At 43.5% G+C, this 15,738-nt stretch overlaps 1 protein-coding gene across 15 annotated transcripts in view; it reads right to left on the bottom strand.

Annotated features, from left to right (window-relative positions):
- The window catches only part of DGKG (diacylglycerol kinase gamma), a 206,741-nt gene that overhangs the window by 145,981 nt on the left and 45,022 nt on the right, over nucleotides 1–15,738 (bottom strand). For all 15 annotated transcript variants that reach the window (XM_089910732.1, XM_089910727.1, XM_089910731.1 and 12 more), the window contains exons 3-5: nucleotides 10,781–10,857; nucleotides 2,871–3,036; nucleotides 2,230–2,292 (exon numbers count right to left, since the gene is read on the bottom strand). In XM_089910732.1, coding sequence (XP_089766858.1) covers nucleotides 2,230–2,292; nucleotides 2,871–3,036; nucleotides 10,781–10,857 — 306 coding nt within the window. The remainder of the gene's footprint in view (nucleotides 1–2,229; nucleotides 2,293–2,870; nucleotides 3,037–10,780; nucleotides 10,858–15,738) is intronic.

Here is a 15,738-nt window from a genome sequence, read left to right as displayed (position 1 = left end):
CTCTTGAAGTTCCAGATACTTGGACTAAGAACATCTCTGGTAAAGAATCTGGGTAAAGAAAAAGATGCTTTTCTTTGATTTTTTTGCTGAGAGTTTAGAATAATCTCAAAGCTTCCAGTTTGAAACTTTTCTTTCTACCATGAGAATGATTTATGTCATAAAATGCCCTCTCTATTCCCAATAAGATTTAAGACTTATTTATGACTTTAATCCATTTGACCAAAGGGCCCTAGACCTAGCACGCGTGGGTGAGATGCTGGGCAGAGGGGTGGGTGAGCCTATACTTTGCACAGTCTTGCCCTGCTGCTGTCCCTGAAGAACTCAGGAAGGCACCAATACTCTTAATCCTTGCTTTCTGGAGCTCTATGAGAAGTCTGGATTTTGCTGAGTTTATGGACCTGAGGCAATTCTCCTTTCCCAACCATGTTCTGCTTTCCATTCAGAGTGAATTTTTGATCTCATCAGTCTTTCAGTTACACACTGAAAACTCTATAATCCTCTAGTTGCCCTTTCGGCAATGACTGGAAAAAAGATGAGAACTACATCTAGCACCCACTCGAAGAAATTCTCTCATCCTAAGTCTCTGTTACAATTAGTTCTCATTCAGTTGTATTATCTCTTACCTATTCTGCCATGTGTGTATGTATGTATATAATATATATTGAAAGATACAAGAAAACTGCATCTTTATCCCCTGGGCACATCCCAAGAGCTGGAATTCACCAATGTGCATCAATCTTTTCCAAACAATAATGCAAAGGAAATAAGGTCTGTCTCTCTGAGTCTTTGTATGTGAAGCTCCAAGAGCAACCTGGGAGGGAGACAGTCCCTGAGAGTCCTTCCATGAGAAGAGGATGCCCATCTGACACAATTGGAGACTGAGGGTGCAGACTGAAGGAGATCTTGGCAGACATGATGAGTTGAGAATAGAGGGTACTTCTGGAAGGTGGCCTGAATAATAATTGCTAATATTTACTGAACATTTACTCTGTTCCAGGCACTATACTAAGCATTTTACACACATAACTCACTTAACCTTCATATCAACACTTACTGTCATCTCATGTTACAGATGGGGAAACTGAGGCACAGAGACATTGTTCAAACATACCGAAGGTTTCAGAGCTAGGTGTTGTCAGAGCTGGGTGTCAAACCCAGGAAGTCTGTCTCTGAAGTCCAGATTCTTAACCAATATGCTTATTACCTGACCCAGCTTAGGTTGACAGCATCCAGGAAATTTGTGCTACATCTTAGAACAGAGGTCAAGGAGGATAATCTTTGCTCTTTCCAGTTTTACTAGGAGCTTCTGCACTTGGGACTGTGCCTGTCAATAGCCTCTCAACAGAGGAATGGCCTCCCATTGATAAATGTGCCAGGGAAGGTTCCACATCAGTCACGACCCAAGAGACGGTGCATGGACAGCCAGGCATCATGATGGGGGCTCCACTGGGAATGCAGCCTTGATCATTCCACTAGGACCTAACCAAATTGGTGCCTTTACGTGGAGACAAACTTTAGTCCAGGCACCTCAAGAGAGACCATTGCTTCCTATCTTGGTGCAGGAAAGAGCAGCAGCTTGGAGGATGGACAATTCTGGATTGAATCCCTAGCTCCTCAGCTCGCACAGTGGTATGTAATCTCTTACAGCCTCAGCTCCTCAGTGTGTGATGTGGCATGATTGCAAAGGCTAAGGTGAAACATGCAATAAAGCAGGTGCCTGGCAAATAGATCTTCAAAACAAGATTAGCTGGCTTCCTCTTGCTCCTCTCAACTTGTTCAAACAAGTGCATGTAAATATTGTGGGAAATCAACCAGAGCACACTCTTACCCTCTTTCCGTAACCCCCTTCAGCCATTCACTGGTAGCGTCATCTCCACCTCAGCCCTACGGCCATTTCTTCCCATACACTCTCTGTCTCTCTCTTTTCCTCTGCCCACCCCTCCCCTCACCGTACACTTTCTCCTTTTCCCCTCTTTGGCTAGGCAGACCGTCAGAGGTAAACATCTAATGAGCTGACCGAAGTCCTGACCTGCCCTGTTTTGGGACAAATGAAGCAAGAACCTTCATCCAGCCTCAGAATCCCAACACATTTGAGTGTCAGGGGCCCCAGAGGTGGAGGCAGACAACATCTGCTCAAAGGCATACAATTACATGGAGACAAAACTGCTGGTTAGATTCTCCCCCTTCCCCAAGGATGGGGTACTGCCCACTCCTCCCCCGAAGACTTACCCACGTCAGGGGCACAAGCCTCGTCTGCTTTGGCAGCATTATCTGCATTCTGTATGTTGGAATCTGGGGAATAAAAAGAAGATGTAGTGACCAGCCCATGCCCTCTAGGTTTTTAGAGAGGCAGGTAGGAGGCTTTCCCACAAAGTCTGGATCACTTGGGTTATGCCCATGTCTCTGGTGTCAGCTGGGTTCATGCTCACTTATTGGGGTTGGTAGTGTCTCCCCCATTATAGCCCAAACTCCAGAAAGACAGTAACCACACCCTTCCCCTCCTGTGACTCTCCCAGGCTAGTCCCAGCCTGGGCATAAGAGCTGAATGTGCTCTCCAGGGATTGGCAGCTTTTGTGGAAGGCCCACCTGCCCCTGCCATACATTAGTTTGTGCCTCCTCTTCTCCCCATCCTCTCCTCTGATCCTGAGTGGCAGGAATTATGCCCTTTTTATTTCTCTTACTGAGAGATCCATCAGACAGGGCTTCCTGAAAGGGTAGGAGTCTTGGTCCCCTGGTCTCTGTTTCCCCCTCTTCCCCATAGGGAAGTTACCAGGCACAGAGGACCATCTAGGAGTGCAGGCTGAACCTGTGGCAAGTGGGTTAGAGCTGCAAAATCTCCCTTCCACCTTGGGGAATGCTGGTCCATGTACCTGGGCCACTGGCTTCGCTGTTGCTGGCCCCCTCCTTTGGTTGGGACGGGGTATCCTGTCTGGGCTTCTGGCTGAAGGCCAGGAAGAGGTGTGTGCTCAGTGGCTGTGGAAGGTCCACCTCCAGGTACGCCCTCATGAACAGCTTGAAGACGTCATAGCTAATAGGCTGAGAAGGGATAAAGAGGGAAAAGTCAGTGGAGAGAAGTGAAGAGACAGAGGGTGGGAGAGGAGAAGAAGGAATGGGGGAGCTGGCAATGGAAAGGGAAGCAGAAGGGAGTGGAGTGCTTGGTGGGGGCAGGAATGAAAAGGCCTGGGAGTCGATAGAGGGTGAAAAGCATAGGCAGTGGGGGTAGAACGTGAGGAAGAGAAGACGCTGTTGGTTGTGTGTTGGGGCTTGGTGGGCCATGGAACCATGGGAGGCTTTCGTGACAAGGCATGTCTAAGTTTAGGAAGAAAAGGGGGTGCTGAAGACTGAGCACTGGGAGTGAGGGCTCTGCCTGAGTCGGAGATCTCATGGGGGTCTTGTCTCTAATGGGCAGGACTAGGTCAGTGCCCTGGAATCCTAGGTAAGATAAAGAATGGTAGGGAGAGGGAGGCAGGGAGGACAAGACAGGGGTATGGGATTAAGAGATACAAACTACTATGTATAAAATAAAAAACAAGGATATATTGTACGGCACAGGGAAATATAGCCATCACTCTGTAATAACTTTAAATGGAGTGTAATCTATAAAAATATTGAATCACTATGCTGTATACCTCAAACCAATATAATATCATAAATGAACTGTATGGCAAAAAAAAAAAAAGGATGAAGAGGGATGTAGTTGAAAACACAAGGAGAAGAAATCGCTCTTCTGTGGTATGTCAATTTTCTGCTTATGCCGTGAGGGATGTGATTCCTGAGGATTCAGGTCTCAGAAAATAAAAAAGAACAGGCTCCATCTTTCATTACTTTCATAACTGACCTTCTTTGGACAACCCTCAAGATACCAGGGGAGGGAGTGTGTCTGGCTCGACTGCTCTCAAAACATGTCCTTGTGAAGGTTTCAGGCACCAGGAGAGAAGAGCAGGAAGCCAAGGACGGAAGGTAAAACCAAGAAACATGCCAAAACCTCTCCCTGCTGTATGTCGCCCAGTGCTGCCTGGCTTCTGGTCCCAGGTTGGGAGAACTGTGCCAGAAAGGGCTGCTGCACTCAGCAAACACTCGGCAACAGCAGTGCGCAGTGAGTCATCGCTGGCTTGTGCTTTGATGGCATCAGATTCTTCATCAGATCAGCAGATGCTCCTGGAAATCATCTGAGGAAGCACTCCTCCAAGATCTGCTGTGCAGGCTTTTGTGAATAATAGCGATAAAATCCCTTTTTGGGAGCCTACTTGGCTCTCTCTGAAAATGTTGGTAGCATTTAACCCCTTGTCTCTTCTGGGAGATCTGGGAGCCTTCGCAGAACCAGAGTTGGCTGGCACGTGCACGATCAGGTTTTGGATACAAAGTCCTGGTCCTTAAAACAAGCAATGCCCTCTGGACCCCACTGGGAGGGAGCTTGCGAGGCAGTTTCTCCTTAGCCCCAGGCTGGGCTATTTAAACATCTCTTTAGCAGAGTGAAGGAAGCCTGATTCAGTTGGACAGAGGATAATGAAGGCTCATTACCAGATGAAGGCATCTCTAAGCAAATGGTGGACTTACATTTCTTGTGACAGGCATCAATCTCTATTTCTCTGCCTTTCCTGCCCCAGAATCTCTGTGGCTCTCTCTTGTACTCTTTCTGTCCCTGTCTCCACTGCCTCAACACCTCAGAATGTCCCTTCCACACACATCCTCTTTTTCCCAGTACACATCAGCAAAGTCTTTTCCTCCCACTTTCCCAGCGGAACCCATAATGACCTGCAATTCCACCCTCCCTGCCTCTGATGGCATCTCCCAGCACCTGCTTGTCTACCTGCAAGCACGTTCAGGTCACTCTTCCAAAGAAACTGCTGGCTGCTCGAGCTACTAGCCTGTGCTTCTTCCCTTCCCCTTCACACTTCTCCTCACCTCCTTAATCCATTCGATTTGGATTCTAGCGCATCACCTCTGAATCTGCTCTCTTGAAGGTCACAAATTCAATGGTCTTTGTTTTAGATCTTCTCATCTTTATTATTAATTTATTTTAAAAGGCTCTTTTTGCATCGTCCTTTCCTTTGCACTATTTTAATCGACAAGTACTGTTTTACAATATAGTTTTGAGTTCCAAAATGTTGTTAATTTTTTTTCTGGTTGGCCTCAAATTGAAAACTACCAGCATATTTCTGGAAAACAGCGTATACTAAATGATTTAATAAAAAAGGAAATTCAGTTAAACAAAGTCTTACATAATGCTCTTAAAAAACCAAAGCTGAAAGATCTTCAAACAAGATCAGTGTGAGATTCAGGAGACCTCGTGGCTGGTCTGAGGTCCACCACATTTTCCTCCTTTTTTGAACCTCAGGTTTTTCTTTAGCAAACTGTGAATGCTGGACCAGAAGATCTCAAGCTCTGAACTTCTACTGGGTTCTTCCTTAAACCAGGTCCTCTTTCTGACCCTACAGTTTCTATTCATGTCAATGGCAGCATTATCCTCCAAATATTCCAGGCTCAGCTTGAACTCCCAGTTGTCTGAGATCAATTCTTGTCCCTTCCTTCTTTCCACTGTTCTTTCGCAACGTCTGTCATATCCAGGTCTTTTCTGTATCCATTGCCCGTCGGCCCCACCCTGACAAGGCGGCTGTTGAAGTCCCCCATGCTCCTGGTTTTCTACTCCTGTTCCATGTGTCCTATCTGGACAACTGCAACACCCCTCAAAGGCTTCCTTGCCTCCACCTCCATCTGTTAGTCCTCTCATCTTTTCCATCCTTGCCAAGGTGATCTTCCCAAAGCACAGCTCTGATCAGACTGCTTCCCAACTCAAAAACTTTCCATGGCTTCTAATTGCCCATGGGAGAGTTGACATCACTTGTCTCCAAACTTTTAAAACCATGCGCCCTTCTGTAAGGTTTTCAAGCACACATTGTCATTTATCTTTACTTATACACTATATATATGTACTGCTCTGCTCCACTACTATACATTATAAAAGACACACAAAGAAATTAGAAATTAGATGAGATAAAAATCAATGTAAATAGAAAGTCTAATATGCAGGATTCCTACAGTCCAGTGGATCATCCTGTGCACTCCCTGAATCCTTTGGGATTCACAGCCCTACCACAATCCCACTCCAACCTAGATTTGTAGCTACTTCAAGTTCGGAGACCATTCTGGTCTTTTCTCCTACAATTCTCTGTGTGTACCTTCACATTCTGCCCACACTGATCTCTGTGTTCTTTCCTGGCCAAGCTTCCATGTACTTACATGAACTGTTTTCTTCTCTACCTGTTAAAATTCCAGCTATCCTTTATGGCCCAACTCAGATGCCACCCCTTCCAGGAAGCCTGGTATGATCTCTTGTGCCTGAATTGCTATACATTTCCACATTGGTTCCTGACTTGGGACACCCATATCTGCTGCCCTCGCAAAATATAGTTGTTCATGACATACACACCTTAGTTCCTCGACTAGATCTAGAGCTCCTGGAAGGTAGGGAAATGTCTTATTTCATCTTTGTATCCTCCACACCACCTAGCACGGTATTTCCTAATAGATATTTTAATGGACGTTGGGTTTCTAGTTGGTACACTTGGCTGTCATCAATCATTGTGGGGTCTGTTCAGTCAGCATATATGTACTGAGTCTCCCAAGTACAAGACACAGTGCTGGGCACCACTGGAGAACACACCAGTGAATTAGGCATGAGTCCATACCTTTAAGAGACTCAGTGGGAAAGGTATTGAAATAATTCTAACACAGGGTCAACAGTGGTGAGTGTCACAGCAGAAGAACTGACAAACTGTTATGAGAACTTAGAAAACAATGATGATTGAACACATGTCCAACCATTTATGGCCCTATCCTGGGGAACAAAATGGCATAAAATAAGCCCAGAAACACAGAGCATTCATGTCAGAAGAGCTCAGAGGAGACTAGATCTCCTTACATCACTGAGACTCTGGAATTTTACTGATTTGCCCCAGCCAGCTAGCAGCAAAGCGAAACCAGAAGCCTGATCATCTGACACCTAGTCCAATGCTCCTGCTCTAGTATCTGATCTGTCCCAGGCCCTGGTGCTGACATCGTGTTCCCTGCCATTCCCTCTAAGCACCCCAAGTTCAGTAGGCAAGGAAATGTGACTGAGGGCCACTCCCAAAGTGATATCTGGATTGCAAAAGAGTAAGTTTTTTATGAGCACAGGCCAGGCTCAGGGTAGGTGCTTGGTACGTGTGTGATGGGTAGGGAGTGGCCCATACTCTGCCCAAACCAGATAAACAACCACTATGTAGCACGCTGACAACTCTCAGAGCCCTGAGTAACATTTTAGACACTGCCATTGTTCAGACATCTTTTCTTTTTCCCCAGAAACTGCAACTTTCATGTGGAAACTAGTTAGGCAATTGTTAATTCTTCCACAGGTCAAAGAAGGAAGGAGAACTAGATGGAGAGTTTATTGAGCATTGTACATACGTGATCTTACTTAAGTCTCAAAACAACAGTGTGACGTGGTATTATTACTGCCATTTTGTGGATGAAAAAAATTTTGAGAACATAAATGACTTGCTCAAGTCGTAAAGCAAGTGGCAGAGCTGTGCTTTGTGCTAAGGTGTGCCTGAGTCTAAGATCATGGTGATACCAGGCCCCCCTACCTTTTTGGTTGCACTGTTTCCGTCTGCTTTCTGGCCATCTTCAGCTGTGCTCTGTTCTCCAGAGAATCACTCGGTGCCGATGGGCAAGGGCACGCTTCTCATGGCCAGATGGAGCCCTGCCACTCTGTAAACTTTTATTCCCAGCCACCCTTTCCTAGCAACCTGCCCCTTCCCACAGCTAACTCATTTCTTGTTGAGACATTTTAGCAGCAGTAAGCCACCAAACTCAAGAGAATTTAAACCCTTGTTGTTTCTGAACCCCGTGCTGGGACATTATACCTACTTGAAGCCAGCCACACTGTGAGAGAGAATGAAATCAGAGTGACGGAGCTCCCCTAGGACACGGCAGAGCGGGGGCCAGCCTGATGGAGGCAGAGGCCTGCTTCTGAAAGCTCCTACGGCCTTCATACCCTCGGCAGCCCTGACCAAACTGTTCCCCTCCCACTCTCGTCAGCTTCAGGGCGGACAGGCGGAGGAGCAGCCCCCGCCAGTCTTTGTTCCTGTGTTTTTGGAGGTGGGGGTGGGGACTGGGGGGCTGCAAGTTCTTTGCTGGCTTTGGCATCATTTCCACATGGTTCCTCCTCAGGAATGTTCTTTGAAAGGGTGCATTCTCAATCTGGCTCCTATTCTGGCACCCTTCCTCCTGCTTCATTCTCAGGTGATCAGTGCCTTTTATTCAAAGCACCTCTCAGGTGTACCTCGAGGGTGTGGGCTCTGTTGATTCACTTCCAGGGCCCAGAAGAGAAGGAGTTGACTCAAGGTTTGTTGAAAGGATGACAATATGAATAAATAGGCGGCCAGCCTCCTTCCAAGTTTGTCCTGCTGATCAGTTGCTTTTCTGCTATTAGCCCTCATAAAAGGACCCAGGACCGGGGAAGAGGGAGTTGAGTTTAAAACATTTTGGCGAAAGGTAATAGAAGGGTAATAATAATGGGCACTATTTTTAAGTGTCCTTAAAGTGTTAGACATTTTGCAAAAAGCATCTTATTTAACTCACTCATCTGCAAGCTTCAAGGTCTTTCTTCTTGGTTGTTTTATACATTCAGTTCACAGAAGAGGAAACTGAGGCCCAGAGAGGTGAAATATTCAAGGCCACATTGCTGGTTCGCAGCAAAGCTAGGAGTCTAACCTAAGAGCATAACCTCCAGGGTCACGGCTCTTAAACTTGGCCCTGCCAGTAGGAAGTACGTTCTGGAGGGGAGGAACTATGCTTCCTCATCTTCATATCTTCTACGGCATCCAACACAGTGCCTGGATGCTCAAGAAACATTAGATGAGCTGAATCTGAAAGTAGGGGAGGTCTTGCATGCACTTATTCATTCAGCAAATGTTTGTTGAGTGCCTGCTATAAGCCAGATACTCTTCTGGGCACTGGGGACATAGCAGTGAACAAAACTATTCTAGTCGGGGAGATAGACAATTAAATAAGTAAGTTATACAGTGTGACAGATGATGAGAAGCACTAAGGAGGAAAATAAGGCAGAGCAGGAAGATAGGAAGTGTCAGGAAAGAGGGTTTAACATTTTAGATAGAGAATGTGACATTCACTGAGAAGGTGATTTGAGCAAACACTTGCAGGAGGTGAAGGAATGAATGATATGGATATCTGGGGGAGGAACATTGCAGGAAGAGGCCAGAGCATGGGCACAGGTGCTAAGGTTAGAGCAGCCTTGGCTTGTATGAAGGCATCAAGGAGGCTAATACGGCTGGGAAAAAATGCGAAGAAGAATAGCAAGATATGAGGTCCGATAGTAGGGGAGATGCAGATTGTAATGACCTTGATTTTGACTCTGAGTACCAGGTGGGCAGACCATAAAAGATTGTGGAACACAGCAGTGACATGATCTGACTTCAGTTTTAACAGACTGCTCAGGATGTGTGTAAAGAATAGACTTTCAAGGTCAAGAGCAAAAACAGGGAGCCTAAGAGGAGACTATTGCAATAATCTGGGCAAAATATGGTGGTGCCTCAGGTCAGGGTGATAGCAGAGCAGGTAGTGAGATGTGTCTGGATTTTGGATGTATTTTGAAGGTAGAAATGATGGAGACGGCTGATGAATTAGATGTGGGATGTGAGAAAAAGAGAAAAGTCAACGATGACTCCATAGTTTTAGGCTGAATAACTTGAAGACTGGACTTGTCGTTTACTGAAATGGGAAAGACTGCTGGAAAAACAGGTTTTATAGAGGAAGATCAAGGAGCTCAGTTTAGCTTATGTTAAGTTTGAGATACCTATTTGATTTTTAAGTGGAAATGTCAAGTAAAGGGGTAAGAGGAAAATCAGAAGAGTATAGCGTCCTGAAAACCAAGTGAAGGAAGTGGAGGAAGATTTGACCAATCAGGTGCAATGCTGTTGTGTAAAATGACTTGAGTTTTAGCCACATGCAGGTCCTTGGCTATTTTGACTAGTGATTTTAGTGTAGGCGTGGGGGTTACATGCTGCTTGAAGAGCTTTCAGAAAAGTGGGAAGAGGAGAAATTGGAGGCAATGAGTATAGACACATCTTTTGCACAGCTTACTTGTTATAAAGGACAGGAGAGAAATGAGGTGGTCGCTGGAGGGAGAAGTGGAGCCGGAAAAAAGTTTTTTAATGTAGGAGAAAGAGCAGTATGTTTATTTGTTGATGAGGAAGGTCTAATACATAGAGAGCTGATGGGAAGGAGATGGAGTGAGAGTGAGAGAGGAATACGTTGTTGAAGCAATGCCTGTCAACAGACCAAAAGGACGGGACTGAGGGCACAAGTGGAGGGGTCAGACTGAGATCAGAGCATGCAAAGCTTGTCCCTAATTACAGGAGAAAAGGTACAGCTAGGTGGGCACATAAGGTGAGGATTTTGGGGAAGATTGCTTCTGACTGTTTCTATTTTCTCAGTGATGTAGAAAACACAGTTGATAACTGGGAATTGAGAAAGGGAGGAGGAGTGAGAGATTTGAGGAGAGAAGAGAAGGTATGATGTGGCCTTCTAGGATAGTGAGAAGGTGAATGGACTTGAGGAACTTATGATTCCAGGTAGCACCAATGGCTCACTTGAAACTTGGGAGAAAATATGTTGAGAATCATGTTCTTCAAAGTGAGCTAAACTTCTAAGAGAGGAACAAATTATGGGAAGGCTAGAACGTGGGGTTTTTAAAGGCTTGAAATGAAAATGTTCTTACCTCATGTGGGTCATATTGTTTGAGGCTCCCACCCTCATTAAATTCAGCCAAGACATCATTTATCTTCTTGGAAGAATCTGGAGAGACATAATCCATATGTGAAACATGGTGAACAGTGAATGGGAGCTGGGCCAAGTAAATTCTCCGTGTCTAATCCTGATTATGATGGAGTGAGCCCTCATTCCAGAACCACATGGAGGAATGTCGCCGTCATCTGCCCTTCTGCCCTCTCATTTATTTATTTTTTAGTATATTTTCTCTCTTTCTGTATGAAGTATCTTTCTAAACCACAAATCTGATTAGATCATGCCTCTGCTCAAAACCCTTACACAGCTCTTAACTTTCCCAGGATAAAGCCTAAACCCTTAGCTTGGTATACAAGTACTTGGTGATCTGACCTAGCCTATTCCTTATCTCTTCCCTTAATCTTTCACTCACTCAATTTCTCAGCCACATCAAACCACATTTCTAGAAATTTCTTAGTATGCTCTGTACTTTTTCATGGAGTCTCTTTTCTGCATTACAAACTTCACTCAATTCTCAGTACCCAGCTCAAATGTCAACTCCTTTGAAAAGCCTTCCTTTACTAGTCAGAGTTAATCACTCCCTCCCCTGGCTCCCACATGGCTTGTACATAACTCCGTAACAGCACCTGTCATATGGTGTTATATTTATTAACTTGCCTTTCTTGCTCTCCTGCCTCAGTTCAACCTTGAGAGCTGTAAGCCTTTGTATACCATATCAAGGCCTGACATATAACCAGTGTTCAGAAAACCAATATATTAGATGATCGAATAAACATCTGAGCAGAAATTTTAAAACATTTAAAATTTTGTTAATTAAATGGGATGGGTGGGCATCAAGCCTGGCGGGGTTCTGTCCTTGGTGCTGAAACAGAGACAGGATTCATAAAGCATGGTAGTTTAGAAAATTCTGCTTTCCATAGGAAATAATTTAGAAACTACTGGAGAAAATTGTGGAGTTTCTTTTCTTTTCTTTTTTTTTTTTTAGTTTATAAGGGAATTCAGAGTCAAGAGAAGGGAGTCAATAATTGTCATTATAACATCTTGAGTAGTTACCAGTACTCTAGACATCAAAGAAAACCAGGATGTCTACACTCTCTCTGTCTCACAGCATTGTGGATAAATAAGAGCTTCTCAAGCTCTATTATTGTCATAATTTAAACATCTGAACAAAGGGCAATGTCATTAAAAGCTGACATAGTGTTCCTTGGTGTTTGGGCTCTTTGTACAGAGGGCTATGCTTTCTTAGGCCTACGTAAAGTGGACGTGCTTGTGGGCTGGGCTGTTCTCCATGACTTTGCTGACTTGGATTCAATCAAGCACAAGTTATAATCATTTCAGGATTGAGACATATTGAAATGCCACAGGAAAACACTGCTGTTGCCTAAAAATGGACATTTCTTTCTGAAATTCGAAACAGATGTTGGAAAACTAATAGCTCAGTGAGATCCAGGCAGCAGATGCCATCAATTTGGGTTGCTTCCAGTCAATTCAGAAAACACTATGGAGAGTAAGATGTTGCTAGGTACTGCTGATGAACTAGTTGGGGACAGGATATGAATAACTGTGGTAATAATAGCTACCCCTTATTAAAGACCTTTACTGCATATTCTCATATGCTCTCCCCTACCAGTCCATGCAGATTTGGTAATATTTTCTTCAGTTCACAGATGAGGAAACTGAAAGTCAGAAAAGTTAAATGACTTGCCTAAGAGTCAGGGTTTTGACTCAGGTCTAGTCTGGCTCAAAAGTCTGTACTCCTTTTCCTTAGGCACTATTCACTATTACTTCCCAAATATTTGCTAACACAAGGAAAGGTGTAATTCATACTGTGGCAATGATATGAAGTTCTTGGAAGCACAGAGTGGGGAAGAAGTAAAATAACAGGGAATAAGTAAAACTAGGATGAGAGAGGGGTTAAGGTGGGGATTGGGGATGCCCCATGAAGGAGGTAGCATTTGACTGGGGTGTAAAAATGAGTTAGGTTTTGAAAGGCAGGCATGAAGTGGACAGGGCATTCTCAGAAGAGACAGGGTGAACAAAGATATGAAGATGGGCACCACGGGACCTTTAGGCAAGGTTAGAACCAGAGAGTAGTCTGGGGCCAGATTTGTGGGAGTACTGAATGCCGAGTTAAGGACATTGATTTCAAATTGTTGAAGACTTTTTGAGTAGTACAGTAACATAACCAGGTCTATTTTTTAAAAGCCACTCAGGCAACAGAATGGAAGAGAGGTTAGAATTAGGTCAGATTTCAGTTAAGGTCACACATAAATTATATTCAAATTATTCTATGAGTAGCTTAAATATTTAGGAAAAAACACTATATTTTAGAATCTATTTCAATGGGAGATTTTCAGCTCAGCCAGAATGGCCAAATTTTTTAAAAAACGAAAAATTTGGAGCATGGGTCTTCCTGGTGCAGCTTCTGCAAAAGCAGTACAGAGCCAGCATTCTGACTGAGAACCAAGAAAGTGATTTCACTTGAAGTTTGTTTTGTTCTGTTTTCCCCATCTTTCGTTCCTGCTTAATTTTTCTCCATAGCTCTTACCACCATTTAATATACTATATATTTTACTTCCTTAGCTTTATTTTTTTAAAAACTTATTTATTATTATTTTTTAACATCTTTATTGGAGTATAATTTCTTTACTATGGTGTGTTAGTTTCTGCTTTATAACAAAATGATTCAGCTATACATAATCCCCATACCTCCTCCCTCTTGCATCTCCCTCCCACCCTCCCTATCCTACCCCTCTAGGTGGTCACAAAGCACTGAGCTGATCTCCCTGTGCTATGTGGCTGCTTCCCACTAGCTATCTATTTTACATTTGGTAGTATATATATGTCCATGCCACTCTCTCATTTTATCCCAGCTTCCCCTTCCCCCTCCCCGTGTCCTCACGTCCATTCTCTACATCTGCATCTTTATTCCTGTCCTGCCCCTAGGTTCTCCAGAACCTTTTTTTTTTTTAGATTCCATATATATGTGTTAGCATATGGTATTTGTTTTTCTCTGACTTACTCCCCTCTGTATGACAGACTCTAGGTCCATCCATCTCACTACAAATAACTCAATTTCGTTTCTTTTTATGGCTGAGTAATATTCCATTGTATATATGTGCCACATCTTTATCCATTCATCTGATGATGGACACTTAGGTTGTTTCCATCTCTGGGCTATTGTAAATAGAGCTGCAATGAACATTTTGGTACATGACTCTTTTTGAATTATGGTTTGCTCAGGGTATATGCCCAGTAGTGGGATTGCTGGGTTGTATGGTAGTTCTATTTGTAGTTTTTTAAGGAACCTCCATACTGTTCTCCATAGTGGCTGTATCAATTTACATTCCCACCAACAGTGCAAGTGGGTTCCCTTTTCTCCACACCCTCTCCAACATTTATTGTTTGTAGATTTTTTGATGATGGCCATTCTGACCGGTGTGAGGTGATACCTCATTGTAGTTTTGATTTGCATTTCTCTAATGATTAGTGATGTTGAGCATACTTTCATGTGTTTGTTGGCAATCTGTATATCTTCTTTGGAGAAATGTCTATTTAGGTCTTCTGCCCATTTTTGGATTGGGTTGTTTGTCACTTGAATTTTTGATGTTATTGTCACATTTTAGATTCCACAGCTCATCCTAGCAGAAATCTTTTGGTTCTCAAGTGCTATTGAGCTAATCTTGCTTTATATTTAAATGTATGATATGTATATTTATATACACATAGGTATATATATTTGTTTTACATATAAACACATACACTCATATATTCATCATAGGTACACATTCAAGTAAACAGGTTTTAAAAAGAAAAAATAGCAGAGGCATTCATTTGAAAATCTTTGACCACTGGCCTAAAATTAAATAGGAAAAAAGCAACCTAAGAGATTGCTGCTCCTAGATTTCCATGAGGGGTGTTCCTCACCATACATTTACATCAATCTGTTTTACGGGCTTTTATGAGCTCATAGCATCAACATCTTTCCCTTTCAAAAAAGGGAAACAATCTAATTCTCAAACTTGAGACCATTACTTTCTCCTTGGAGGTCCTTTGATACTTTATCACAGCTTTCTTCTCAATAGATTTCTGGGCTGGGTTGCTCTTTCCCTGAGGAATAAGTGGGCACTGCTCCATCCTGTTTGTCTGACGCTAGTGAAGAACAACGAGGGGCTTCTTCAGAGCATTCCCTGATCTTACTTCAGGCACCACGTGTGGGCCCAAGAGCACACAGCCTCGGTGGAGACCACCCTGTCCGAGTCTGTGCTGTAACACCACCTCCAGACTCACAGGAGATGGAGTTCCATTTCTAAGTGTGCAAAGCAGAGACATGACCACAGTTCTCTGCAGCAACTCCTATTTTGAATACCTGCTAGGTGCTAAGCTCTGTCCTAGTAACTGTATGTATTTTATTTAAACCTCCACAGCTAACCCCTAATATAATAGTTACCCCTAATTTAGAGAAGGAGAAACTGAAGTTTATGGAAATTAAGTGATTCTTTCAAGGGCAAAGAACTAGTGAGTGGGTCACTCTTACTTTTAACATATCTAATTAGAGTCACTGGATACACGAATACTGGTAAATCAGAAGATAAGGCCCTCCTTCTATGACACTGGCTGTCAAATCTGACTGCATGTTAGTATAACCTGAGGACCCCTAAACACATTGAAACCTAGGCCTCACCCCAGACCAATTAAGTCCGCATCTCTTGGGGAACTCAGGAATCAGTATATTTTAAAACTTTCTGGGGGTTCAAATGTATAGTCAAGGTTGAGAACTGCTGTTCTATAATGTGATTTTATTATTAGAAATAATAATAAATTAGGATACTGCTGACCTTGTTGGATAATCATTGCAAAAGGGAAAAAAGGGTTATAATTGTGCTAAATGTAAAATTGCTGTCCTTGGCTAACATTCCCCATAGTTTAAGT

The sequence above is a fragment of the Delphinapterus leucas genome, chromosome 4, assembly GCF_059928025.1.
Source record: "Delphinapterus leucas isolate spDelLeu-1000000601 "Yukka" chromosome 4, BTC_Dleu_Yukka2, whole genome shotgun sequence".
NCBI lineage: Eukaryota > Metazoa > Chordata > Mammalia > Artiodactyla > Monodontidae > Delphinapterus > Delphinapterus leucas.
The sequence above is the reverse complement of the archived record's forward strand: the minus strand, read 5'-3'. Positions and strand labels throughout refer to the sequence as shown.